Source organism: Danio aesculapii, chromosome 7, assembly GCF_903798145.1.
Source record: "Danio aesculapii chromosome 7, fDanAes4.1, whole genome shotgun sequence".
NCBI classification, from domain to species: domain Eukaryota; kingdom Metazoa; phylum Chordata; class Actinopteri; order Cypriniformes; family Danionidae; genus Danio; species Danio aesculapii.
Window position 1 is genome coordinate 67,937,051 of NC_079441.1, and position 25,840 is coordinate 67,962,890.

General features: G+C 36.6%; 1 protein-coding gene across 3 annotated transcripts in view; it reads right to left on the minus strand.

Annotated features, from left to right (window-relative positions):
* usp10 (ubiquitin specific peptidase 10) overlaps nucleotides 1-25,086 on the minus strand; it is a 41,948-nt gene extending 16,862 nt beyond the window's left edge. For 2 of the 3 annotated variants that reach the window (XM_056462392.1, XM_056462391.1), the window contains exons 1-7: nucleotides 24,816-25,086; nucleotides 13,201-13,269; nucleotides 10,210-10,255; nucleotides 9,790-9,849; nucleotides 7,795-8,982; nucleotides 890-981; nucleotides 687-796 (exon numbers count right to left, since the gene is read on the minus strand). In XM_056462392.1, coding sequence (XP_056318367.1) covers nucleotides 687-796; nucleotides 890-981; nucleotides 7,795-8,982; nucleotides 9,790-9,849; nucleotides 10,210-10,255; nucleotides 13,201-13,269; nucleotides 24,816-24,836 — 1,586 coding nt within the window. In that variant the 5' untranslated portion in view covers nucleotides 24,837-25,086. The remainder of the gene's footprint in view (nucleotides 1-686; nucleotides 797-889; nucleotides 982-7,794; nucleotides 8,983-9,789; nucleotides 9,850-10,209; nucleotides 10,256-13,200; nucleotides 13,270-24,815) is intronic. The other variant, XM_056462393.1, reaches the window with a different exon arrangement.
* Between the last annotated feature and the right edge of the window lie 754 nt (nucleotides 25,087-25,840).

The following is a 25,840-nucleotide window of genomic DNA, read 5'->3' on the forward strand; positions in this document are numbered from 1 at the left end:
TCCTTCATATATACATCGAATGAGGAATGTCATGAAACATTTAGAACTGAAAAAAAATAATAATAATACACAGATTCTCCCTAAAAAAGAAAGACCAAAATCTGGCAACCTTACATAAATTACATTAAAAACAAATTCTAAAGGAAATATTTATATTGAAGAGGATTAGACCAGTTGTTAGAGATTATTGTTGATATGGGTGCTATTATACAGACATCAGCAGGTAAAAATATTACCTCAAGGACAATCTGTGGTCTCTATATTGAGTAGCTTTGGCTAAATGGATGATACTCTGGCACAAGACAACCTTGCATTATAGGTATAATTCTTAACACTTTACTATAAGGTTGCATTAGTTAATGTTATTTAATGCATTTACGAACATAAACAATACATTTACTACAGTATTTGTTTATGTTAGTAAATAAAAATACAGTTGTTCATTCATGTCAACTCACTCTGTATTAACTATAATAAACTATAATCAAAAGTTTGTTAATTGATGAACCTTATTGTAAAGTGTGACAGTAAAATTTAACTTTTATACATTAAGATTAATTAGTCTCTCTTTAACTTATATGAACCAACTTGGCACAATATCATGTTGTGACTTATTCCTCATCCTGTTCATATAAACATTGCATAATAGCAATATTAAGGGCAGAAAAAAAACACTTGAAACTTACAAGTTATCCATCATGGGTGTGGATGTGCAGGGTCTCTGAGTCTCGCTGAAAAGGGGGATGGACTTCATCAGATGATACATGGGGGGACATGCAATCAGAGCCTGTAGGGTCTAAAGCTCAGAGTCAAGGGAGGATAAACAAAAGGACGAGGCAGACTTGACCAATTCAGATTGGATTCAACTTGAGCGAAGACAAAAGGATACAGCATTGATATAGCACCAGTTTCCCTTGTTTATCAGTCCTCTTGGTTGCAAAGACACAGGTTTGTGTATCAACTTCACATTCTCAATTAACTCTGATAGATGGGTGGAAAGAAAAAATATATATATAATTTGTAAGATTAACAACTGCATGGAACGAGGCGCTCTGCAATTCATCAATAATCAATGGTCACATGATTCAAAGTTTTGCCTTTTAAGGGGCATTTATCACCAAAAAAATTTATCTAAAGACCAATATACACAAACTAGAAAGATGTGATGTTCATTAAGCCGACTTTGCATCCTGTGATTGATGCACATGAGGCTGGTTGTGGCGAAATGAGGATTCTGTACCACGCCTAGGAAGAGAGACTGAAATAATGGTACAGCTCTCATGGTAACGTGGAAATCTCGAATATATGAACGAGCAATGATGTTTTATATGTGATTCTTTTAACAAATGTACCCTGAATATGGAAATGTTTTCGTAGGAAATATTAAATAAATATTTAACGAGTGCAGATCAGGACCTTTTGAACATGGAAATCTATCATAAACAATAATAAATAGAATTAGTTACATGCATATAAGAAATGGAAAAGCCTCTTCCACTGGGCAGTAAAACATGCTAATGTTGGTTTGACAAGCTCAAAGAAACACCTTAACTATCTATCTATCTATCTATCTATCTATCTATCTATCTATCTATCTATCTATATATATATATAGCACTTTACACACTATGAAACATTTATTAAGCATTAGCAAATTCATTAATTCATTATCTGTTAAGCACTAACTCTGCTTACTAACATCTGGTAATGTAGTTTAAACTGCAGATACAAATGCTCTATTCTTGACTTACAAGCTCATATATAATGTGCTTAACGATTGCATTTTCATACTTTATTATTTTTCATTACTAAAGGTATTGAATGATTTACAAATCAGTTATTTGAGAGAAGTTTCTGGTTGTTAAAGATTATTCAGAATGCAAAAAGTGATTAATAAACTATTCAAATTAACATTTATTTATCTTATTATTCAGGCATATGTTAATAGTTAATTTGTACGTTAATAAATGCTTTATTAACTTAACTTCATCCATTTTTGTGACCTAACTTTGTGAGGACAATTTATGCTTTATAAATCCCTAATAAATGACAATTAAGGCTCAGTTACATTCTAAACAGGAAAAAAAAAAAACATTTTTATTTACTTCTATTCATTTGAAGATACACAAATAAAACAGCATCAAATAAAAATGAAATCTTTGCAATCTTAACTAAAATTAAAATTACTGTGCAATTTAAACACGGCTAAACAAAATACATTGTTAAATTATTATATTGTTGTTTTATGCAATTTTATGTTGTATTTTGGCACTCCTGTTATTCAGCAAGGTTTAAAATTTATAGTAATATTACTTTTTACATAAGATTTCAAAGATGTATTGTTCATACTGAGCCGTTAATTGCCATTTATAAGAGATTTATAAAGCATAAACAGTCCTTACTTTAGATTAGATCACAAAACTGGATGAAGTTGATAAAGCATACAAATTAACTATTAGTATATGCCTGAATAATATATAAATATATAAATGTTGATTTGAATAGTTCATTAATCATTTACTAACTCATTCTGAATTATCTTAAAAAACTCTTTAATACAATTTTTGTATAAAATGGGATTCTTAATTTAGAGATAAAAATTAATCAGTAACAAATTATGAAAATAAAATTAAGCACATTTTAAATTTAAATGTGCAGTTATAAACTGTTTACTAACGTCTATTAATGTAGAGTTAATGCTTAACAAATAATGAATTCACTATTTGGTAATGCTTAACAGATGATTCATAGTGTGTAGTTATTATGAAGTGTTACAGAGTTTCTTCTAATGAATACTAAAGATATTTAAGATAGCAGGTGGGAAACCTTTAACCATTGACTTTCATAGTAGGAAAAACAAACACTATGGATGTCAATGGTTTTCAGATTTCTTTAGGAATATATTGTGTTCAACAGAATAAAATTCAATGGTTTGGAATCACATTTTCATTTTTGGGTAAACGATTCTTTTAATGTGACAATCAGGAGTGAAAATATGGGGGAAAAAAAGGAATAAACTACCCAATTTGACTGAAAAAGTGTCAAATATTTAAATATAAATGAAGACTCATCTGGCTATTGTTTAACAATTGTACATAAGATCAGAAATGTGCCAAGTAAATAAAATCTAATTTAATGTTGACTAAAGTACCTCAATGGGAAAAGACAAACATAGTCATGTAAATCTAAGTGACGTGTCTTTAATTTAAGCTTTTAGTCTAACGTGTCGGTGGCTAGATTGATTTAAAACAGGCCACATCACATTCATTCCTAACACAAAACAGCAGCTACAGCAGAAATCCAATCTGAGAGGCCACTAAAATGCATAATGGCACAGTAGATTTACTCTGAAAACTAAAACTAACGCATGAGGGCAGCCAGTGGTCAGGAAGAGAGCTGCGATTCATCTCCACTTAAAGCCTGTCCAAGAGGCTTACATCAGGACAGATTAGCGAGTGACAAAAGGAATGCTGATGGAAAGACACTTGTTTCACAATCACCACATTTAACAATTACATATGTATGATAAAAAACAGATTTGCACGATTATAAATCATATCATTTGCAGCTTTGAAAAACATCAAAGGCAATCAATCAAGTTGAAAATCTTCATGTAATGCAACAGAACATGCAAGCACCCAGGATAAACAAACAAATAAACAAAAAATCTAGAACGTTTGAGTGCCACATGAGCCAATCCTGGGACCAATAAACATCTAAATCATAATATGACATGTCTACACATTAGACCAGGCAGCCGTTTTGAGTAATTGAAAGATATGGAACTAACAAACACTCATTTTTTCCTTACACATTGCACAACATTTCACATATTTGAATAACAGTAGGAGGAAACCCTAAATGATTTACTGTGTTGGAGAGTCCTAGTGAATGGTTTCAAGATCAGGTTATTATACACTACACTACACATCATATATACAACATTATATGATTAGTTCCCATTGTACTGTGATTGTGAAACTTATGTTCTTTAGCTTGAACTGGGATTTTTCAGAATTTCTCAATCTGACCACTAAATGTAAACCATTAAATACAACACCTGGGTGGGCCTTTCATCAAACTGGGATGATTACTTTGGATACAACCATAAAAAAGGGGGATGAGATAGATAGATGAAAGAATGGATGGACAAATAGATGAACAAATAGACATAGATGGACAGAAAGATACACTGATAGATGGATGGACAGATGGATAATATATGAACAGATAGATAAATATGGACAGACAGACAGATTTAATTTACAACACCACACCATGAGATAGATAGAGATAGATAGATAGATAGATAGATAGATAGATAGATAGATAGATAGATAGATAGATAGATAGATAGATAGATAGATAGATTAAAACAGTTTGAAAAAGGATAGACAGACAGACAGACAGACAGATAGATAGATATAGAGATAGATAGATTAAAACAGTTTGAAAAAGGATAGATAGATAGATAGATAGATAGATAGATAGATAGATAGATAGATAGATAGATAGATAGATAGATAGATAGATAGATTAAAACAGTTTGAAAAAGGACAGACAGACAGACAGACAGACAGACAGATTAAAACAGTTTGAAAAAGGATGGATGGATGGATGGATGGATGGATGAAAACAGTTTGAAAAAGGATGGATGGATGGATGGATGGATGGATGGATGAAAACAGTTTGAAAAAGGATAGATAGATAGATAGATAGATAGATAGATAGATAGATAGACAGATAGATAGATAGATAGATAGATAGATAGATAGATAGATAGATAGATAGATAGATAGATAGATAGATAGATAGATAGATAGATAGACAGATAGACAGATAGATAGACAGATAGATTAAAACAGTTTGAAAAAGGATGGATGGATGGATGGATGGATGAAAACAGTTTGAAAAAGGATAGATAGATAGATAGATAGATAGATAGATAGATAGATAGATAGATAGATAGATAGATAGATAGATAGATAGATAGATAGATAGATAGATAGATAGATAGACAGATAGACAGATAGATAGACAGATAGATTAAAACAGTTTGAAAAAGGATGGATGGATGGATGGATGGATGAAAACAGTTTGAAAAAGGATAGATAGATAGATAGATAGATAGATAGATAGATAGATAGATAGATAGATAGATAGATAGATAGATAGATAGATAGATAGATAGATAGATAGATAGATAGATAGATAGATAGATAGATAGATAGATAGATAAAAACAGTTTGAAAAAGGATGGATAGATAGACAGACAGACAGAGACAGATAGATAGATAGATGGACAGACAGATAGACATATCAATGGACAGATAGCTAGATGTCTAGACACAGACAGACAGACATCTTTAAGGAGCAGAAATGTTCTTAAAAACTCTGTGCTGTTTTTTTTTTGGTTTGGTTTTTTTAGGACAGAGAACTTATTGGTGTCTCCAATAAAACAAGCTGCTGTTGCCATCTTGTGGACAGAAACATAACCCACATCAAAAGAAATTGTGCCCATAAATCAGAACCGACATTTACTTATGTTATTACAAAGCTACATGCTGTCGCTTTCTTCTGTAAAAACTCAAATGAAAATCTGAAGAATATGCACAAAACAATCCATTAAAAAAAAAAAACAACAATAATAATAATAATAATAATTTAAAAGCAACAGCAGATAACAAAACTTCATCATACAACGCTATCATTAAACAGAATATAGCAACATATTAATATCACGTTCATGGTGGCTTTCGTAGCTTGACTATCACAATTTACAGTCACTGCAGAGAAAAACAGCTGCAAGGAAATGACCAATATAAACACTCAAGGTAAAAAAATTAAATAAAAAGATTTTCTATTGAGATATTTGTTTAAAAGGAGACCATTTTAGCTTATCAATACTGCAAATACAAAGTAAATATGTAAATTTAATTATTTAATTAAAAGTTAATTATTAGTATTATTATTATTATTAATTATTAGGTATCTTTTTAGGCAACTAAAGACATTTCTACCCAAACCAATATATGTAATATGAATACAGGCTAAGGAGTCTGAGCACATAAATCACAAAACATACAAGTAAAATAGTTAGACCAAAAAAAAAAATAAAAAAAACATTCTGAAATTGCATTTAGACTACATATTATGAGCCCAATTTGATGGCCCATATTGTGTGATGGTGATGGTCAACGTTTTATCTCTTAGTGTGGCAAAGTGAATGAACACCAATGCCATTTCTGGGACCCTTCTCGACATCCCAAAAAAAGAGAAATATATTCCAGCCCTCCACAACATCACATATATGAGACATTCGACAACTGAATAACAGAAGATTTTTCATACACTGAAACAAAGCTAAATAAATTATTGTTACTAATAAAACTAGTATTGGTGCTACTTGGTAAAATTATGCAATAAAAGAAAGCCTTGTGGAGCAATGGCAACAACATTTCTGCCTAAATGATACCTCAATTGATGTTGTATACATTAATTTCCACAAGTCAGTTGCTTGCTTAGCCTTCTTTAACTGCATGCATTTGTTATTGAGATGTAAAACAATGAAGCAATATTTAATCTGACATAATTGTGCAACATGATACAATAACTTTAGAGTAAAAAGGTACAAATTATTGCAAACGGTTAAATATGGTGTCGGCTGAATTTGGGTTTTATCTTTATTTTATTTTTTTAATGAAATGAGAGATTGTGGTTTCTCCGTTCAAAATTGACAATTCCAAAAGGCAGCGCTCCATATGAATAAAGCTGTTTGACCCAAGTCTTCCGAAGAGTTCTGAATCATATCACATGAACAAAATGGTCTTAAAACCTAAAAATTGCATGGATTTTTAAATGGGTGGACAGAAAAAAAAACCCAATTGCATCAAGTATTACTCACTGCAGAGCCACAAGGGCAGAGCTGAGCTCCAGCATGGCTGAGCTTGAGCTCCAGCTCCTCCTTGCTGCACTTCTACAAGTGATGCCACTGGGGGTAGGTGTACGCATTAAAACAGCTTATAGGAGGAGGAGCTGGAGCTCAAGCTCCCTCTCTATGGAGGTAAGCTCCACTCAAGAGGCTCTGCAGCGAGCACCCTCTCAAATTCCATAAAAAACTGAATGAAAGATTTATGGAATATTGAGGTAACTGACCATTTTCATTTTGGGTGAATTTAACATTTAGTAAAGGATGCACTAAGCAATATTTGAATATTTGAAAAACACTTGACCAGTTTCGGACCGACTCCCAAAATACATTTGCAGCCTATAATATATATATATATATATATATATATATATATATATATATATATATATATATATATATATATATATATATATATATATATATATATATATATATATATATATATATATATATATATATATATATATATATATATATATATATATATATATAGAAATAAAATAGGTGTGAGGCTTTGTTTGGTTACAAGTGCGATTGTTTTTGGGCAGGGGTCACCAATCCTGTTCCTGGAGAGCTACCTTCCTGCAGATTTCAGTTGCAACCTTGACCATTCACACCTCTAATGTAATTATCAAGTGCTGCTTTAGGTCTTATTAATTGATTCAGGTGTGTTTGATCAGGGTTGGAGGGGTAAAATCTGCAGGAAGTTAGCTCTCCAGGAACAAGGTTGGCGACCCCGTTTTGGAGAATTCAAATATCGCCAAAGTTTGCATAGTGCACCTTTCAGCAAGCAAACAACTACATTTTGTGCAATACAGCATTCTTTGCAGTTTGGACTCAACCATTAAATGTTGTATTTTTACCTGCCAATTTTGGGGCCATAGGGTCTTCAGACACAGGGACAGGGCCTTCACGCACCTCACTGACCTTTTCAGGCAACTCAGAGGCAGTCGGTGTGAATGTGACAACAGCAGGCACACTCTTCACCTCAACATATGCCTGAGGACCTCCAGGTAGAGGCTTGGAGTTGTGGAAGAGGCTGGCCCAGGATTTCGGGGGGGTGACCGCAGGTGCTGCAGGGACAACAGGCGAGACTACCGGCTGAACTTCAGAGTCTAATAAGAGAGGGGTTAGAGAGGAAGCAGACTGCACCTCACTCGTTTCAGAGGAGTCCTGGAGTCCATCCACAGCTCCAGGAGTCGAGGGAGTCTCTGGAAGTCCGTTAGCCTCCCCCAAGCCCTCGGCCTCCCTCTCATCAGTAGTAGCAGGAATTGTGGTTGTAGGGGTGGCCAGAGCAGCACAGGGAAGAGGGGAAGGTGGAGAAGAGCTGTGCCTTCCGTTATCCAGCAGTACTGGGCTCTCTAAAGCAGGGGGTTCTGCATGTTGCTCTGCAGTCCTGGCACTCTGTGCTACCCCGCTGCTCTGAGAGGATGAAGATGAAGTAGACAAAGAAGCTGCACCATTTCTGTCTAACAAAGAGGCAGCTCCACTCGTCAAGTCCAATGAATTGTCAGGGCTTTCACAAGTCCTCTGATTGGAAAGTGGGGTGGTTTGGGGTGCAGATGTTATAGAATTTGGGGGGATAAGCTCTTCCCCAGGTAGAACGTCCCCAACAAAGTCCTCTGAACCCAGCAGGGGAGCATTTGGTGAATGTCCGTTGACCAGGCTTGAGGGCCCCACTCCATCTGTGGTCACACCAGTGCTGTTTGAACCCTCCAGGTAGTTGTAGTATCCCGGCGGTCGTTTTTTCTTTTTCTTCCGTTGTCCCAAGCCACCCGCAACCCCATCCATGTCCAAGCAGGCTTGATGGCTGCCCATGTCTGAGGTCTCGGAGTTGCTGCAGCATAGGGAGTTGAACTCGGCACCATCCGGGATATCAGCAACAGGGGAGGCTGTGGCAAGGGCCTTCTGAGATGGCTGACAGCCCAAGATGAACTCAGGGGCCTGAGGATTAAGAGTGCTAGAGACTTTGTACAGCGAGTCTTTCACTGCAACAGGCTCTGCATTCATTACCTCATCCACACCAAACTCAATATGCTGGTAGTCCTCTCCTGCAGATCGAAACATCAGTTAAACTCACGTCTCATCGAAACAATTGTAATGATTTTTCAACTGTTACAAATCTTAACTTGAACTCTTTTCTCTTTTTAAATCATTAAACAATCTTAGTAAGAAAGATACTGGAGGTACCATGTTATTTATTTACAAAGAATCTGGATTGAAAAGTGTATATAGTACTGAACTGTGCAGACTAAGCAGTGAAGGATAGATTAAAGTGAATGAAAACAGTGTTAGTGAATGCAAGTCACAATTACTCTACGACTTTGAGTCTCAGAAGTAGCCAGAAGTCAGCAAACGTAAAGCAACCTTAAGTCACAATGGGAACACAAGTTCCCATGCAATGGATAAAGGAATAGGTAAGACCACATCCTTGGTTAGTATTCATTTTAGATGTTTTATTTTAGGCAGAAATGGATGGCAACTCGTTAGCAACTTGTGGACTGTCAACACTGTCACGTTTTCAGGTGGTGTTCTGTTAAGAGGTCCTGAAAGATGGTTCATGAAGTCATATTCTTAGATGTGATGTGTTTTGGGAGAGAATTTCCAGAAAAGTAATAACAAAAAAAGCCTCCCATCAACTCCAAACACTGCAAGTAGATGCGTATGCGCCAGAGAGATGCCTGGCACCTAGGCATGCAAAGCTCCAAAGATTAAATGGACAGGCAAGAATAAGAAGTAGGGGTTTAAGGTTTGGTAAAGGGGAAGGTTTAGAAAGCTGTCAGTGTTTAAGACCTGAGTGTTGAGTTCTGCAACAAAAACAGAAGATTAAGGCGGTGTGTAGTGGACCGAAAACTCACCGCAAACCTGCCGTCTCAATGATTCCGTTATGTAAGGCACAGCAGGAGTGCAGTAACCTCCTAAATAATTGATACAGATGAGGGTGAAGGTCACAACTACCTGAGAGGGCAATATGATACTGTCTCGGGAAAGATTATTAAGACTACAGAGATGGGAACGTAGCCCAAGGAGCTTTATATACAACTGATGAATGAGGACCATTCTACAATTTAAGGATTAGGATGCGAATAGGACAGATGAATATAATGAATTCTGTATCCCATGCGTGACGATGCAAGCTATGGTCAAAGCATAATACATGACAGACAACCATTGTGTTTGCTTATGTGGGAGTAATTACGAATCTTGCAATCTATAACTCATATCTTTATTTCTGTATCAGTATTTGTAGTGATATTCAGATGAAGCTTTGATCTTACCTGAGGAATGGCTGACGCAGGTGACTTTATCATTGAACGGGGGAAGCTGATAAGAAATTTGGATGAGATCACTCAATCACATGAAGTCAATAGAAGTACATGCACATAAACAAACCTTTATTCCTTAACCCTATAAATGTAAGTGCATGTTATCTAAACTAAATACAGGTTAAAAAAATTATAACATGTACTTTGGAATGGAAGGCCAGAGTTGAATGTGCAAGCAAAATGGACAGCAAAAGGATGTGTAAAAACAAAACAATGACTTGTCATTTTTTGTATTAGAGTAAAAAAAAGGTGGATGAAGAGAATGTTGGCATGACATTGTCAATACATTATGCCAGGAAGTTTTCTGTATTGTAAGTAACACTTATACCAATAACAATTGGGAGCAAAATGAAAATAAAGTAAGATTACAAGATTACTATTTTGTGCACTTTTAAGAAACTTTAAAGAAAACCGTAAAGAATCATTAAAGGCCCATTTCCACTGACTGGTATGGTTCGCTTTTATGCCTGATTCCACTGTCAAAAGGTACCAAAAAGATAACCTACTATACCACTTTTTGGGTACATTTCTTCCATGGCGGGGCGCCACGCCAAGATTCATCCTGCCACGGCTACATTACAGCTTCTCATTCAAAACATTGTTTTTTTAATAGCGGGTGATAATCGCACCAAAACGTATTAAAAGGTAAGTGAATTATAACAGAGCTAACTTTTCTGTAACCATAGTAGTGCTGTGCGTCATTTGTTTAATCCTTTAAGGTTACGTGCTGACTGTCTGGCTGACTGTGACAGGTGCATGATGCGTGAGGCCAGCAAACACGACGTATAGCCGTTTTACTTGATTTCAGGACGCATTAATACCGGAGGCATTCATAAATATTCCTAGCAAATCTAATAAGTGCTGGAGACATACTCGGTACATAAACGAACTAAATCGCACCTGAGCAGCGTTTATTTGAGGGTGCACAAAAAGATCTGCGCGCTCTTAAAGTGGCTTATATTTAAGGCGTGCAAGAAGTTGTGCACGAGCAGAAAAAAAACAGCGCGCAAGCAAAGAGATCCGCATGCTCGTAGGCTATTACATAAATGCGATCTCGACTTCTAATACTGCGCTCACGACATTTGTCATTGAAATAACACCACAGGTAGTTAGTAGATCTGTGTAATAAAGGCCTGCCGCCACAGCTGGAAAAAAATCCTAGAGGAAACACTGCAATATATACATATAATAAAGAGCCATGGTCGACCAGAGCTCAAAAAAACCTTGTTATCTGCTTGATGAACAGCCACAAAGTCAAAAAGAAGAGCAGAATCTGCGTATGTCCTGGTGTTGTTTACGAGGCCGTCTAAAAGCACGAGTGGTTTTACTTTCTCCAGAGAGCTCGCAATCGGTCACCACGCATCTATATTTGAAATAAACTTCTTGAACCGATGATAACGCGTGCAATGCTCCACATGATTTTTGAAGTGCTTCTGATATCCGATCCTATTAGAAAGGGACAAAATGCAAGAGTGAAGCGCGAAAAAGCAAAGGAAAAGGCCAAAAAAAAACAATGATTCTTTCAGCAACCTAAAACATGAACAAACTGCCATGTTTAATTATCATCATCACTTTTTGGACTATTATGAATTTGGAATGATGGAATTACTTTAACAAGATGTTAACGTTACATGTGCTGGTGAAGAATAAAGAGGAAAGATTTGTACTAACAGTACATATTTCGTATCATTTACGAACCCAAATATGGGGAAATGCATGTTTTGGGCATTTTTATTTGTAATTGGTAACATTTCAGAGACTGTAAGTCTCATTAAGTGTTCATAAATGTTTTATTTATTTAAGATTAAAAACAATAAATTATTTATTTATTTTTTAACTGCAGACGTTACAGTAGGCTATTTAGCATCATCATTGATCTGCATCTAAAATCATTTCCTGTTCAGGTTAGTAATTATAACTTATTTCTACAAGTATTTATGTATGTAAAGCATTTTAGTAAGAAGTGTTTCTCATACGATGTGAACAAAGCGAGAATGAAGTCGACTGCAACTTTGTCGAACCATTGGTACCCTTTGGCAGTGGAGACATAAGCCTGACAAAGGTGACCCGTACCAAAGCGTACCACTCAGTAGAAACGAGGCATAACTGAAACATTATTAGCAAGGCATTTCAAATAATATGACATGTACATTTGCATTTAGAAATTACATAGTTTAATGTGTACATACTGAACATACTGAAATAAAGGTAGAAAATGCTAAATGGACACCTTGTACTCCAACAGTGCATGGCAAAAGAAAACCAAAATGTACATGTATACATGACATGGTGTAAACAAGCTCTTCCTCACCACAGTACACGTGTAGTAATATGGAACAAACAATCTTACTGAAAGTACTGAGTATATAAAATTTTTTTTTTTAAAAAGATTTATTGAATAAATGGTTAAATCTATAGAACCAATGTACTTATGATGCCTTATTTTAAATGTATTACTTTCTCTTCTATATGGACCTGTTTGAAATTTAACCAATCCGCTTGTTAAGTGTGACGTCACGCAAAGCAGCTTCCGGGTCCAATCGCTCTATCAAACTGTATGGGGAGACTCATGAAATGGTAATAATAAACGTTTACTAAGCGCTGTAATACTTTCAAAAATTACGATCGCAATATGCATGTCCATGCCTAATGTCCGATGGCCAGAAAGTGATTCATTTTTTTATAAATTGTTAAAATTCTGGTATTTATGATGCAGCAAGCCCAGAGATTGTTGTGTACACTATGACTTTATATAAAATTCACTTTAATAAACAAATATTTTCTCAATTCAAATGAGTGGTGGCTTGGACCTGGAAACAGTATTACGTACGTCACCACTTAACAAGCAGATAACTGGTGAAAATATGGTAATAACAGTTTTTTTCCCCCTTTGAAAGCATTACGTTTATGTGTGTTTTGGAATCATGTGTGTAATTATTTTACCTCAACATAACATCGGGGAGTCACAAAGAACTGATTGAACTCGTCTGGGCTGAACTCCCCAAAGATGTACTGTGAAAATAAAATAAAAGAGAAGTACAAAACATGAGGTAACATTTCACAATTGACAGGCACTTAATCCACTTTTAACTAAATCTTTTACTGGCATTATGGCTAACATTGTGGAAGCAGCACCATGCTAAATTTGTTAAGTTCTGCCTTCTTATTTATTAAAACACAATTAAAGTATTATGTACGAGGGTAAACGAGGACGTGGCAGCCATCGTTACAGCATGATTGCAACATCAGGTTGGGTGAAAGTAAAGAGCAAGTTGGAAACTGATGAGTCATGCAGCATGGTAATATGGCTCCCTCATGTCCCACTACAGAGAGTAACACAAGGGCAGAGAGAGACCCTTCAAACCGTCGCTTTGGCCAATGAGTAACACTGTTTGACCGTTGATGATTAAACAGTGAATATATTCTGAAGGTTTTTGCATTAAGATAATGTGGTGTTATCTTTGTTCCTTGAACTCAAACACTTCAAACAAACTTTTACAACAGAATAGGTCTGGTGTTTACTCTACAAATGCTTCAAATGGGCACTTATTGACCAATTGCGCTTTATGTAAAATTGCAAAAAACAAAGCATATCCATGTATTTTCCCATAGCCCACGGGTAGGAAGATGCCATCTAAAGACAGCATGAAGAACTGCAGAGTACCAGATCTCTCTGCCAGCCTTCTGACCTCCTAATTCCACAGCTTCAATTGTACATTAGTCATGCTAGCTTTCTGCAACAGCAAGCCCACTCTCCTGATGTGTGATACTGGTCAGATGAGAAGACACATGACATTATATCTTGTCAGTGATTTTAAGGCTCTGAGCCAACAAACGTCGCTATTGTTGAATAACCTTTTATCTCATAGGACATCCCATCATTTTAACTAAAATGACGCATGACATATTTGAGGGAGAAGAGCGTAGTTTAATGCAGCTGGACAGAAACACTATGAATGCGCAAAAACATACTGACTACGAAGCTACAATTGAGCGTGTAAATTGTGTAAATTAAGGGTTTCTTTTTATATAGAAATTGACTATCTCTAATGGTATTGTTAGAACAAATCAAAAATGACAAAAGCAAATACTATCCATTTTTGATTAATATCTGGTTGTTGCAAAAATAGCCTAAATCACAGGTGTCAAATCCAGTTCCTGGAGGGCCGCAGCTCTGCAGTTTAGCTTTTTTTTTTTCTTTTCTTTCTTTCTTCTGGGTTTTCACCTTTAATGTATAGGACAGTGGAGATTATTGACAGGAAAGCAGGGGGAGTAGAGAGAGGGGAAGGATCGGCATAGGACCGCGAAGCGGGATTCGAACTTGGGTCACCGTGAGCACCGGAGTGCATGTGTCGACGCACTAACCACTACACCACTGGCGCCGACGCACAGTTTAGTTTTAACCCTAATTAAACACACCGGATCAAACTAATTGGAGTCTTGGTAGGGCTGGGCTGATAAACAATATCGAATCGTGATAAAATTTACGTCAACAGTGATAAGCGCTGGACTTTTTCTACTCTTTATTCATTGAGCCAATCACACAGCAGAAATGTGCATCAATGGGAATCTAAGAGTGTGTTTATATTAGAGATGTACCGAATTTTTGGCCACCGAAAAAACGTTATGCCACTTAATGGACTTTATAATGAACATATATTGTTATTCAATATGGAAAATATTTATTGAGATCGCATTATTGCCCAGCCCTACAGTCAGGCTTGTTTGAAACCTACAGGTAAGTGTGTTGAAGCAGGGTTGGAACTAAACTGTGCAGAACTGTGGCCCTCCAGGTACTGGATTTGACACCTGTGGTCTAAATAGCTGTTTTACCCTAAAAATTTAAGACAGAATGCCAAAATATAACATTTCACAATAAATGCTACAGGATTTTTTTGCCAAGCAGTCATACCATAACAACACCGTTTGACGCTCAATTTTTGAATATTAGCACAGTAAAATGTTTAGGTAACAATTAAAATATTCGTTTATTCGTTCATTATGCGGGATAAGAGCAGCGGTGACGATAGAATTGTGTGTGGAAAGACTAAATTCATTGATAATAAAATGAATATTCCCAGCTTTGTTTTTTTTCTCTCAGAAACAACCGTGTAGGTGTGATGAGTTGAGAAAAATATAAGTGGTGACAAATGTTTGTTTTTTTTTCCAGCCACATATTTCCACTAGCAGGTAACACCTTGTTTGTGACCAGTGTCTCCACTATATTTTCTTGCATCTTCACAACAAATATCTTCCATGTATGAAGTGTACCAATACATGTGGGAGAAATCAAAAGCTTCACCCACAGCAGTAACTACACACTTACTTTAAAAAGACTGCTCCATTCATTAGGTTATAGATGCACTTGACCACTTGTGTCTACCGGATCTCCTGTATTTGGCACATTTGGGTGTGAAGTATATGTAGAACATTCATTGTGCTTTGGGACACACTTCTAAATGTAATAAAATGTGAGTTCATTTTTAAATTCTATGAACCAAAAAAGTACTTCTAAATATCTTTTCAGTTGTACCTGTGACGCGACAGTCATTTTTCTACAACACTAATTCTAAATATTCAACCGGACCAACAAGCTCCAAAGTGTGGAACACACCAAACTAACTAGCCTTACCGACGAAGCCCAAAGGCCAACAGTCAGCCCTCTGTGTTTCGGCCATCAGAGGTAGCTTCTAATCAAATAAAAAACACTTGGCCCCAATTGATAGATCATTTTTCTTCAATTTATTAGTGTAACAGCAAGCAGCTCCTAAATGTATAAAGTGAGGCATCTCTGCTATTTAAGTTTACTTTCCAGTTGAGATTGGAGGGTCACCAGTCAGGCTGATCATGCGGAAAAAAAACTGGCCAATTATATTCCTTTCCTTTTATATTCCAATTATATTGTTTTCCCTGTGCCATTTGGGGAAAACAAAATAAACAATTAATAAAAAAAAAAAAAGATGAGTATTGTGATTCGATTTACGATTTAATCCAATACACGGCTCAATATTCTCAATAGTGCGCAGCAACGATTTTAAAAGGAGCACAACATGCTTTATCTGTGTGTGTGTTCTATCCATATAAATTAAACCCTATGTATATGTTCACTTCACAAAAAGGCTGTGGATGGTAAAACATGAGAACTGGCCTTAGATTTGCTACTATTCATGACAAATACAAAATAAACCAACAACAAAAATATGATCTGCTACGATTTGGTTTTAAGCCTGATTTATATGCCGTGTCCACACGAGCATCCTCCTCGTAAAGGTTATTAACAGGTTTTCAGGGCATCAGATCCACTGCGCTTCCACTGATATGAACAGAAACACAAAAAATACAGATAAAATATATCACATTTAAAATATCTGTCCTAAACTTACTATAAACTACAGTTTAAGTGCTTTCCCTGACTCGGACACCATCACATTTTCCTCAGTTTTTTTTTTTTTTATAGTAGGCGTTACACACAATATTTGGCAAAGCTGATTGGAGACAACGAATGTGTGCTCATTGAAATAACTAGTGAGCCTGTCACACGAAGAGGACAACCAGGCACTTGTTCTCGAATACATGCGTTTTATTTATTTGGGTAATTTAAAAATATGAAGTAAAAAAAATTGTGTAATGCAGACTATGCAAATGAAGAGCAACATTCGTGAGCGACAGCCAATGAGAGCATCAGTAAAGTTCACGTGGACCTCCCTCATCAGCCGGTTGTGTGCTCCATGCTGTAGAACTACATCCAGACAAACAGCCGCAATGACAAGCTATTATGCACTGATTCCAGTTTTATTTTGGGTTTTCTCTGAACAATGTTTATTTTCACTGGCACGTAAACTCATTCACTCTCAGTGAACATCATAAACATTACCCAACCAATCTCAAGGTAGGAACGCCCACTAGTAGCTTCAATCTCCACACACAGCGAAAGGAAGCTACACAAAGTTGCTGGTGGCGTGAATGAGGCATAAGGAACTTTAAACTGAGGCTCCGTTTACAATAATCTCTTTCAGTTTTAAAATGGCGTTTTAGAATGAAACCGATGTCCACACTGGTGTTTCAGAACAGCTCTCCGTCCACAATACACCGATGAAAATGCACATCATATGACCACACACACTCTGTGTGTGCATACGCGCATGTCTGAGCTCCAGGCAGTCAGCTAATGCTTTGAGCACACCTCCCAGGGTGGGAGCAGCGCAGGTTAGACAGTTCATTAACGATCTTCCGCTGCATTTCATCTCACTATAGTTGTTAAAAGTATTAATTAATTCATCTTTGCCTCTATATAATGGTCTTTTGAATCTATTACTTGTTTTCAGTTAACCCGTTTTGTCTGAGCGCAAAGTTATTATATTAATGCAACCACGTACACCCATTCTGCACATTTGACTTATTGCTTGCCTTTATTTTCTATATTGTATAAACTTATTGTAAGTTATACTTTTATAATGGCCATTATTGATTTTTAAAACTGATATTCAGCAAAAGAGACAGCGTATGTTTCGTATTTTCAATGAAAATGAGAGGCAGTTTTGTTATAGGCTCCGTTTTGTTATAAATATGCATACAGTGAAAATGACGGTCAATATAAATAATGTCGTAAATAAACGACATCAACATTTTTAGTGTCTGTTAAGTTAAATATCAAAATGAAAATAGGCAGTTCCTTATATCAGGTTTTCATTTTATTGCTAAGACAGTGAAAACGCAGACAGGGTGATGCGAATGACGTTATAAAGCACGCTGTTTTTATACAACGTGTCCTCTGGAGTTTGATTTCCGTATCAAACTTGCGAAGTCTGAACTAACACGGAATCAAGACTGAACTTAATATTGAGGAAAAAGCCCCAATCAGACGGGCGAATGTCTGCAGCCTTCGTTTTCAGATGTCTCCGTTTTCCCCCATCCACACTGACACGAAGCAACAGTGATTTCAAACGAAAGCGGACTCTTCAGCATTTTGAAAAAGCTGTTTTCGGGGCTCGAAATCTCTGGGGTAGTGTGGACGGAAGGCATAATCATAGCAAAACGTATTAGTGTAAACGGGGCCTAAAATCTGCACCAATTTGGCAATGTTTACATCTATTGTTTGGATTTTCCTCAGAGATTTAGTTGTAATCGTTAATCAAATGTGAAAAAATGGCGTTTTTTTTGCATCCCAGATTGCCCAGCCCTAGTTACAGGCCTACTACAACCACCAGCAGTCTCGAGTTCACTTGTTGTCTAGTCCTATAATGGTCAGACCATCCTTTAGATAACCTGCTTCCTCTTCGAAGGCTATAATTATCTTAATCCTACAAGCACTAGCAGTAACAAAGACTCTCGCACCAAGTTGAGACTAAACCTCTACGCTGTCTATTAACAAACCAATATCAAAACATTCAACAAACTTAATGTCACATCTCATTGGTAATATTCACACAGGTCTGAAAGTGTCACAGATGAAAAAGTGAACATTAACAAGACTGTGTAAACGTGCACATAATACCCCTTTACATTCACAACTCGCTGCATGAAAAGGGAGAGCAAGAAAGAAAGTGCAGTTCAAGCACATGTAACTGTTTGCAAATCACCGACCTACATTGCTGAAATGGCACCACAAGGGACAAACAGCAAGCAGTAATCCAATGGCCTCTGGATGGTGAGCACAATCACAACAGAAAGAATGTCTCTTTGCCCGTTTTCCACAGGCATGCCACACGTACCACACTAAGCTCCCCATCGCTGTTCATTTGGACAGGGGATTACTACAAATTAGCCATCTGCATTATTTCATCATGCTCTGGTGAGAAAACTCACACACACACACACACTTGTGAATGAGTGACGCTCACGCAACAAATTGAGGAACTGCTAAAATCACCAAATCAAAATTGACAATTCTTATTTGATCATGAAATGCTGTAGTGCAGTGGTTTTCAACTCCATTCCTGAAGACCAAATGCTCTGCAGATGTTGCATGTCTTCCTTACACACCTGATTCATATCATCAGCAGAAACCTCTTTGAGCTGAAATGTGTGTCAGATAATAGAAACATAATTGTGCAGCGGTCCACAGGACTACAGTTGAAACCACTGTTAAAGTGGTTATAAATGACTTATGAACACATGATTAAAATAAGTACTAAATTTCATAGCCTCGATATCTCTGTGCCTACTGAAGTTTGGCCAGAGGAGAAATGGTCGCGCCCAACTGACCCTGGTTTCTCTTAAGGTTTTTTTTCCTTCACTTTCGCCAATTGGTGAAGTTTTGTTCCTCACCACTGGCTTGCTTGGTTTGAGACTTGTGGAGCTGCACAACGATGGACTTGCTCTGCAGTGTTTGGACTTTCAGCAGTGATATTTAAACCACACTGAACTGAACTAAACTGAACTTCAACTCTGAAAACTGGACTGACAGTTTCAATTTACTAGAACTTCCATGTTAAACTGCTCTGAAACAATCTACATAGTAAAAGTGCTATAGAAATAAATATGAATTGAATTGTTGTAACAACAGGACAACAATCAGCAGTCTGGCACAAGAGATGACAGCAATTAGAAATGACAACAAATTAATTAACATCTGATGAGCAAATTTAAGTCTCACCCAACATTTGTTGATTATTTGAGAAACAATAATCAAGGGCCTTATGATTTACAAAGTGCTGAAAATGCAGAATCCAGTCATAAAAACGTATTACTGGTGTAACAGAATCTGGCAAATTCTGGATTCTCAAAATACAGTACTCTGGAAAAGAACTACTATAACCTAACTAAGCATAAGAAAAATATCACAGTTTCATGGTATCACAGTATTGCATCCTCTACTTCCACATGGGGATACTCATCTCGAAGCCTCTAGAGATTGTGCAGCACCATTGATATGATCCAAGTACTGTGAAGAGATGATCCCCAATGTACCCAAAATTCTGGACCAGGCCATATCCTGAGCAGATGCTGTGGCGGTCAAGACCCCAATGACAGACGAGTCTTCGCATTGATCCCATGGTCCAGCCTGAACACTCGCCAGTGACCTGCTTGCACCTGTAGCTTCACCACGATGCACATCCAGTGTTCTTCATCCTCCTGCGACTAGACTGCAGCTCTACACAAGTTTATTTTTCTAATATTAGCTGAATCGTGAGCTGACTAGTAGTGGTAGATGTGGATGGTCCTTTGCTGCTAGAGATACTATTTAAAATAAATGAGTAAAATAGTCTGACCACACACACACACACACACACACACAAACAAAAACTACATTTTAATTACAAGAACAGAGTTACTTTTCCAATCAGTTACTTTTAAAACAGCTACTTTTCCGATCTGCGGTAAACCTTGAAACAGCTTATTCCATGGCTAACAAAGTTTTTCAGAATCGGCCGTCTCATCACAGTATGAAGATATATATATACATATCATGTGTACACAAACTCTCAGCCTCTTTACAACAAGCTGCCAAAACCAAAACTGTACCAAACAGAACACTTTTGTATAGCAGAATGTACTTTAACAAAATACTAATTTGTCATGTTGTGTTTGTAAAATTTGTAAACCAAATTAAGAAAACTGCTTAAAAGGGATTTAAAAAATATATATATATATATATATATTTTTTTACATTTTTACAAAGTAGAAAAAACAAAAAACAGAAGAAGAAAAAAAAATATGGACGCATGGTTACAGGTTTACAGCATTCTTTAATATTCAAAAAAGAAAATAAAAAAAACAACTGGTTTGGAATGAATCAAGGGCGAGTAAATGGTGACAACTAACCCTTTAAGCTTACTTAATAGGGTCCCTAAAAAAAGTTTTTAAACTGGTTGAATTCTTAGCTACATTTTGTGAGTGTCATTATTTCAATTAATTGGGTTTGCCTTTGGACCATTTAAATGTATTTTATAAATGAAAAAGGAATCCAGAAAAATAATAAATAGAAAAAAAAAAAGTCGGACTAAGACAAAACAACTTTCATTAGGCTCTACAGATGTGTCACAATAGGGAAGAAAAGACCATCACAAGCTTTTGATTCTGACTTTCTCATAACATGACGCATTGCTTAACTCAAGTTTTAAAATCTGTCCTTATTTTCCAGTACATTAAAGCAACAAAACCACTTTTATGAAGACAAAGCAGTAGCTGCTCAATGTGCGCTGAGGTTATGTAAAATATGTCAAACAAACCCCCACAGATAAGGACAAACCAGACGAGTCACTTGATTTTCTGGTTTTTAGATCTGCCTTAGAAGTGCTTAACATGTTCTCACACAACCCTAAACGACCATTGCCATTCAAATGCATTGATATGGCCTCTTTGCATGCCATGGTGAGACTTTTATTCTGCTCAGATCAGCAATGAAAATGCCAAGTCAAGCGACACACAAATTAAATCAGCCAATACATCCAATTACAGATTCACTATACATGCATTTCCCAATGTAAAAACAAAAATCCAAATTTTACTTTGTCCCACCATGCCATTTGAGTTGAGATGGCATCATCCCAGATGCCAGCTCACTGAGCTTCTAAAGCAGATGTCCTCATAGTTGGAGTGTGCCCATCAGCTGCCTGTGTTTTTTTATTTATCTATAACTGAGGGATCTCCTCTACACTTGACACATCAGAAACCGCCCCAACCAGAGCTGCAATACGTCCAATTTCCATTTTCAGGCATTTCTTTCATTCCAAGAGCTGTCTTCATCGAATTCAATTCACATATTCAATCCAACAATGCCCAATCCTTGTTGACATTGTATTGCAAAGTCTGACACACGGCATTCATTAATAGACGCATCGGCTCACCGGGTTTTGTAACGGCTGACCAATGCCAAGGGAATCTGAGGGTACGGAGCAGCACGCATGTCAAGCATGCACTTGAGTAAGTCGGAAACTATTGTTTACGTGATGTGGGATTCCAACAAGGCTGTGAATTTATTCTAAATTACAGTTAGCTCAACTTCTGCTTGACACTTGTGTACACAGTCTCAGCAGTTACAGTTGGGCAACATAAACCAGAAAGATTAAAAATAATGCAGTAGTCAACCAACGTGGGTTCTTTCTTCATTGGCTGATGCCATTATCTAAGAAGCATGGTGGCCAACTTTATAGAAAATATTAAAAAGTTGTATATATATATATATATATATATATATATATATATATATATATATATATATATATATATATATATATATATATATATATATATATATATATATAAACATTGCGCTATACACAGAGGTTTCATTAATGCTAATGTGCTTACTAACATTAAGAAAAAACAATACCTGTAAAGCATTTTGTATCATAGTTAAGCATCATTAAAATCTAAATTTGTGCTTGTTAAGTAAGGTATAAAGTACATCCAGAAGGTTATCTTCACAGAATAAAGCTTGACATGAAGCAGAGCACTGTTGTTTAAGACCGAAAGGGTTTATTCTGAGAAAACGATCATCCTGGATGTACTTCATCCCTCTTATTACATGGCTAGTTGGTGCAAAAACAAAAATGAAACAAAACATTTTTCTGAGCTGTAATAGTTTATTAACTGTTAAATTAATTAAAATGATGCATGCCAGAGAACATTAATGTACTGCGAGTCAACAAGAATAACAATCCATGTAATTTTATTAACTAATGTTAACAAATAGGAATAAATACTGTAAGAAATGTATTGTTCATCATCTATTCATGTTAGTAAATACAATAACACCTAACTAACGGAACCTTTTTGTAAAGCGTGCCCATTTAACTCAATGACGGTACATTAAAAACTGCTGAAGCGAAGCTTATCCTATACATTTATTTTACATGCTGAATAAATAGGAATTGGAATTACAAACATATGAGAGCAGAAATAAAGAAATGCATTAGCATTTAAACAATTTTATGCTTCAATATGCTTTATATTTGAGCAAACTGGAAATCACTCTTAAATAAAGATAGGGTCGTTCTAATTTTATATACATTAAACTTTACATTACATGACGTTTAAGTTATAACCAAGACGACCACATCTGTTCCAATCCAAAGCGTTTATGCAGGAAAGAAATGCATTAACGTAACTAAACATCTAACAGTTGCATTCAAAAAGAGGTTGCGGAATAGTTTAATAGGTATTAAGAGACTCAAAAGAGACAAATGTGTATTTGCTACATATGAGAAAATGTTGAAGTGTTTCCCCTTTCTTATCATGTTTACATCTTTAACAGTTCTGTCTAATCAAAATTTAATGAGTTAAGAAATTAATAAAGCTTTGAGGCTTCAGGTGCTGTCAAAAACGCTGTCAAAAATAATCACTTTCCATGAGGTGTTGTTCCATGTCAATCAGCATTGTCCGTATAATTACTTATGACAAAGCTAACAGCACTGTAATAACAATAATAATAATAATAATAATAATAATAATAAATAGCTATTATTAAAATTACACAAGATGACAAAAGCAGGTCACACAAGTCAAAATTTCCACGCATAAATGAAATTTGCAACTTTGACAGGATCTCATGCTTTATGCATCTAAACTGCCTCCAACACTTAACAGCAGTCAGAGACCTTTTATTACCCAGAATGACCCATAACTTTACACATTTAAAACACTTGACTATATTTCAGCCACATGGCACCCAATGCAACAGTGCTAAAAGCCGTCCAACTTTATGAAAGTAACACACTTGAAGATCACACGTCATTAAATACAAACTCCAGCCCCATTCTGCACATCTAACACGATTGGGATGCATTTGATTATTCAGGACTCTGCGTTTACTGACAGCACAGTGGGGACGTTCCCGTTCAGCATGTGGCTAGCAGTCAGAGCTACAATGATGTAGCATGTAACGTACACGGAGCCTCGTTTAAAGTTAGCAGACTTCAAAACCAGTCTGAAGCCAATGAAAACACAGCCTGGTGGTGACGAACTGTCACTGGAAATATAATGGATGCGATGTGTTCAAGAAACAAACGTAAAACTCAAACGTAAGAGTTTGAATGGGATTTAAGACAGGAAGCGATACCGCCCCCAATCAACAGGCCTATTTCACTACATTAGCCGCACGACACGACTCTATTTCAACTTGCTTGAACTGAGGACACTCCGCGTAAACACTTCACACTTTCTTACTGTATTCGGTGGAGTGCCAGGCGTTCGGTATCCGACAGAAATGTCGCCGAAACGCGGAGTGTTCAGAGCGGGATCGCGTCCGCCTGCTAATGACCGTTATTAACCGAGCACGCGCGCGTGGCCAGGCCGCTGCAGCAGCGTGAGCGGGAGGGCCAAACACAAACGCATGGCCGAAAAACACACACTCAGCGCTATGCCACACACACAGCCTAATGACAGCTGAAAATCACCCGTAAACCTTTATATAAAGGCCGCCTGAATGTGAGCTAGCAGACGGAATGCTAAGCTAGTGGTTTTGAATAAGCGCGTGAAGGCTGTGGGCCTGCAACCATGCTGCCGATTCAATGAGTTCGCACGCACACAGTCCCACAGAAAGTACAGCACTGGGCAAAACAAACATACTCTACGATGTTAAACTGTAAATTATAGCTTTAAAACGATCTCCGTACCTGGTTACTTTGCGAAGCCATGCTCCCGGTGAGATTTCTCCACAATCACAAAATGAATGTTCTCTCGGGGGGTAGAGGGGGTAAGGTGAGTTTGTAGTACTTGGTATTACCAGTAAACACCTACTGTGACATGGCCTCCATTTTGCTATGGTTTGTCATACAGTGGTTTTACTCAGGTTCAGTGCCACTACTCCAGCATATCACGCCGTTTCCCCCACCGTCGCCGCCATCTTTATCTCGCGCCTGTGTGCTGCCAGTGGCGCTCACGCGCGCTCCCTTCTCAACGGGCTCGTGTGCGTGCGTTGACGTCCTGCCGGGAGGGAGGGCGCGCCAAAATGACGTGCAAATTCAAACTTGCACTACGATGCTGAACACTTTTTTATTAAATATTGCTTAATGATTTCACTCACAATAAAATTGTAGATATTGCAGCAATAAAATAATACAGGAAACAGTAGATAAACAAGTACCATTAAAGGGACCAGTTCACCCAAAACAGGATATTCTGCCATCCTTTACTCACCCTTCACTTGTTCCAAACCTGTTTGACTTTCTTCTGTTGAACACAAAAGATATTCAAAATCAACTCTGTGAGCTTGTACCCATTGACTCCCATAGTATTTTAGAATAGTCTTTTTGTATTTCTCCTACTATGGAAGTTGACCGGTACAAGCTACCAGGATTTTTACATATACAGTGATTAGCATATATAAGTACACCCCTCACAAATCTCTTTTACATTCATATATTTTAATAGGAAGCTATGCGATATTATATATGTGCATATACATAAGGTTAGTCAGTACTGAAGCCAAATCTGGAGCTTAACTAACAAAATGACTTACAATAACGGTCCAAAAACTAGTACACCCAAATTTATATTTCATAGAAAAATAATAAATACAATTTTAAAAAGAGGAAAAATCAAGAGAAGCAAAAAAAAATGTAAAAAATTTAGTTGAAGGTTGTAAATTGTTTTTTTGTTGTTGTTGTTGTTGTTGTTTTGCAATATTTTGCTTGAATTT